Source organism: Microchirus variegatus (genome assembly GCF_963457635.1).
Source record: "Microchirus variegatus genome assembly, chromosome: 7".
NCBI classification, from domain to species: domain Eukaryota; kingdom Metazoa; phylum Chordata; class Actinopteri; order Pleuronectiformes; family Soleidae; genus Microchirus; species Microchirus variegatus.
This window is the reverse complement of record NC_139808.1, coordinates 1,105,147-1,108,230: the sequence shown is the minus strand read 5'-3', so window position 1 is coordinate 1,108,230 and position 3,084 is coordinate 1,105,147. Positions and strand designations below refer to the sequence as shown.

General features: G+C 44.3%; 1 protein-coding gene across 1 annotated transcript; it reads right to left on the bottom strand.

Moving 5' to 3' along the window:
- Positions 1–1,242: 1,242 nt before the first annotated feature.
- LOC310929545 (green-sensitive opsin-like) lies at positions 1,243–2,696 on the bottom strand (the record flags this gene model as incomplete). Its single annotated transcript, XM_083892335.1, has 5 exons — positions 1,243–1,341; positions 1,439–1,678; positions 1,797–1,962; positions 2,046–2,214; positions 2,312–2,696. 5 exons carry the CDS (start codon positions 2,694–2,696, stop codon positions 1,243–1,245), a joined length of 1,059 nt encoding a protein of 352 aa, XP_083748461.1.
- Positions 2,697–3,084: the final 388 nt, after the last annotated feature.

Here is a 3,084-nt window from a genome sequence, read left to right as displayed (position 1 = left end):
ATTGCCGTCATATATAAACTGTATTCACTGGACACGTGGATCCTCTTTGACTGGAAGTTTGTGTAGAACACTGTGCTGTACTGTGCAGACAAGAATAGAACATTTCGCGGACTTCCGCAGCGGAAGTTCCGCTCTTCCGGATACTATTGCCCTCGTCTGCACTCTCGCGTTTTTTCGGGTCAAAGCAGAGCTCCGCGAGACAACAATTCCAGGATGTGTCATTGTGACAGTGACACAAACACATGAGTAAGTCATCTTTTTTCACGCTTTGCCCACTCATAGGGCCTCCAGAGTCCCAAATATAAGTATTAAAATGATTAAAAAGTTGATTTTGCATAATATATCCCCTTTAAATATCTTTTAAAGGAACACTGTGTAGTATTTATGGGTTTATATAACCCAAAATCCACTTCTTTATACATATTATGTGCTCCTGCATTGTCTAGTCGCTGTATAATATTCTTTGTTTAATTTTCGTAGTGTTTCAAAAAGTCATGTAAAATAACATGGTCGCGGGCCGCGGTTGCATAGCCACTGTTAGCAGAGAGACGCCATGTTTCTACCGGAGCCTGTAAGGACAAACGCGAGAGAACAAAACACTACTACTTACTTCACCTTTAAATTAGATTTTTCCTCATTACATCCAGGGACCGAGGGCCAAATTTGTAGATTTTGCAAGATTATGAAAAACCTCTGTGGTAAATGTGAGCTGCATGGATTTGTGTGAATATTGTGTGGAAACAAAGAAGCATAATTCAGATTTAAATGAACACACCAGTGCAGGTCTTTTGATGCATGCATTTATTATCTACTCAACACTATATAGTTTCTGTCTCTTTTTCCATAAAATACATAAAAATAATTCTCTGGTAAGTCCAGTGAAACATTACTGAAAATACCTCACGTGTGATCACACTTTCATGAGTGTTGTCACATCGCAGCAGGTTTACAGTTCGAGGTGTTTTGAGCTCATGTTGTACGGCGAAAATAAGTGCACTCAACCTCACACTCACACAAAGCTGTACAAGATCATCTTTTACAGGAAATTGACTTTTATACATGTTGATGTAGATGAGGTGGCGTTCCTTGGAGTCTTCTGTCCACAGTCTGCTCACCAAATCCAAAAAAATCCATTTGGCAAAAGTTCGAGATTCATTTCTTTTTAATGGGATGTTTTTTTTGCAAATCTGGATGCAGACAGTGAGGTAAAAAATGTCCATAAATGTGTTGACGTCGCCACGATTAAGACACAGAGGACACCTCTGTTTTGCTGGCAGAAACTGAGGTCTCATCCTCCACCATGCCGCCCATTCCGATAGCTCCCAGCATGCAGTTACGGAACTGAAAAGGAGCAACAACAAAAAACAAAACAATGATTGAGTGTTGCGTTTTAAACGTTGTAAAATCGAAGATAGGAGCCTTGTTTATTGTAACCGACCTGTTTGTTGAACAGCACATAGATGACGGGGTTGTACAGAGCCGAGCTCTTGGCAAAGAAGGCAGGGATGGCCGCTGTCATCGCGGAGAAGGACGCGCCCTTGTTCAAGAAGATCCAGCCGGCAAACGTGGCGTATGGCATCCAAGCGACCAGGAAGCCGATGACCATGAGGACGCACATGCGCGTCACTTCCTTCTCGGCCTTCTGCGTGGACGCTGACTCCTGCTGCTGAGCGGCTGCCTGAGGAGTTCAGTTAGAATAAGAAAGAGGTTAATTCACACCTCATCTTTGAGTCACATTTCAATCACATTTCATTTCAGATTGATTAGGATAATATCTGAATGATAGCGTCACGTACGGCTTTGACGGTCAACACAAGGCTTCCGTAGGTGAAGAAAATGAGGAAGACGGGGACGAAGAAGTGGACGACAAACATGTAGATGACGTAGGACTCGTTGTTGTAGCCTGGAGCCAGAGTGTAGTAGTCGGGTCCGCAGGAGCACTGCATGCCCTCGGGGAGGTATCTGTGTCAGATATATGCATTGACATTTAATAACTATTTAATAATAACAGCCTCATGTATCATAATAGCGTTTAAAAACATCACCTGGACCAGCCAAAGAGTGGAGGAGCGGCGCATGAGAAAGCCATGATCCAGGTGAAGACGACTCCAGCTGCTGCGTGAGCTCCAGTGAACCTGAAGCTGCCCATGGGTTTGCAGACGACGATGTATCGCTCCACGGCCAGGACGACCAGAGACCAGAGGGCGACTTCACCTGGAGAAAGAAAGGTTGAGAGGAAAATATGCATTTATACTTGGCAAGTGAGGTGGGGAAGCATGTCATCATGTCTGGTATACGTTGATTTTCTCACCTCCAAGTGTGGCCATGAATCCCTCGACAGCGCAGGCAGTGGCTCCGAGAACAAAGTAGCCGTTTACGGCAGAGGTGATGGTGATGGTGAATCCGAAGCAGCACATGATGAGTCCAGCCACGGCCAGGTTGACCAGGATGTAGTTGAGAGGCTGGCGGAGTTTCTTGTTCTGGGCCGTGACGAGCAACGTCAGTCCGTTGATGGGGGTTCCGGTGCAGATCAGGAAGAACATGTAGAAAGCTAGTAATTTGTACATCATGGGGTCGACCATGTAATACTGAGGATATTTAAAAAGACTCCGAACAATCCCGCTCCTGTTGGACATGGGGATGTAGAAGTTCTTGCCCTCGGTGCCGTTGGGCTCGTATCCTCCGTCCCAAGCCATCTTCAGGTACCTTTTGTGGAGCGTCAGTCGATGGAGAGCGTCAAAAACAAAACGCAAGGTGACCTCGCAGTCGCCAGTGGTGTTTAAATCGACCACACACAGGCAGCTTTGTCTGCTCCTGGGTGTTGTTTTATATCTCCCGCGAGGTTATCCTCAAATTGGCAAAATTAGATTACGGGGGTATTGTGAGGAAGTGGTGAAGTGGTCAAGTGTGATTTATAATTGACTTTCAGAAAGCACTTAAAGGTCACGCCCCCCCACTGAGCAAACATTATTCTTTATGTTTGTGTTATATTATATTTAATACACCATATTATTCCCTTTTCTGTGTATAGTAGCCTAATTATGATGTATGATATGATAATATGAAATTATTTAAAATAAATGT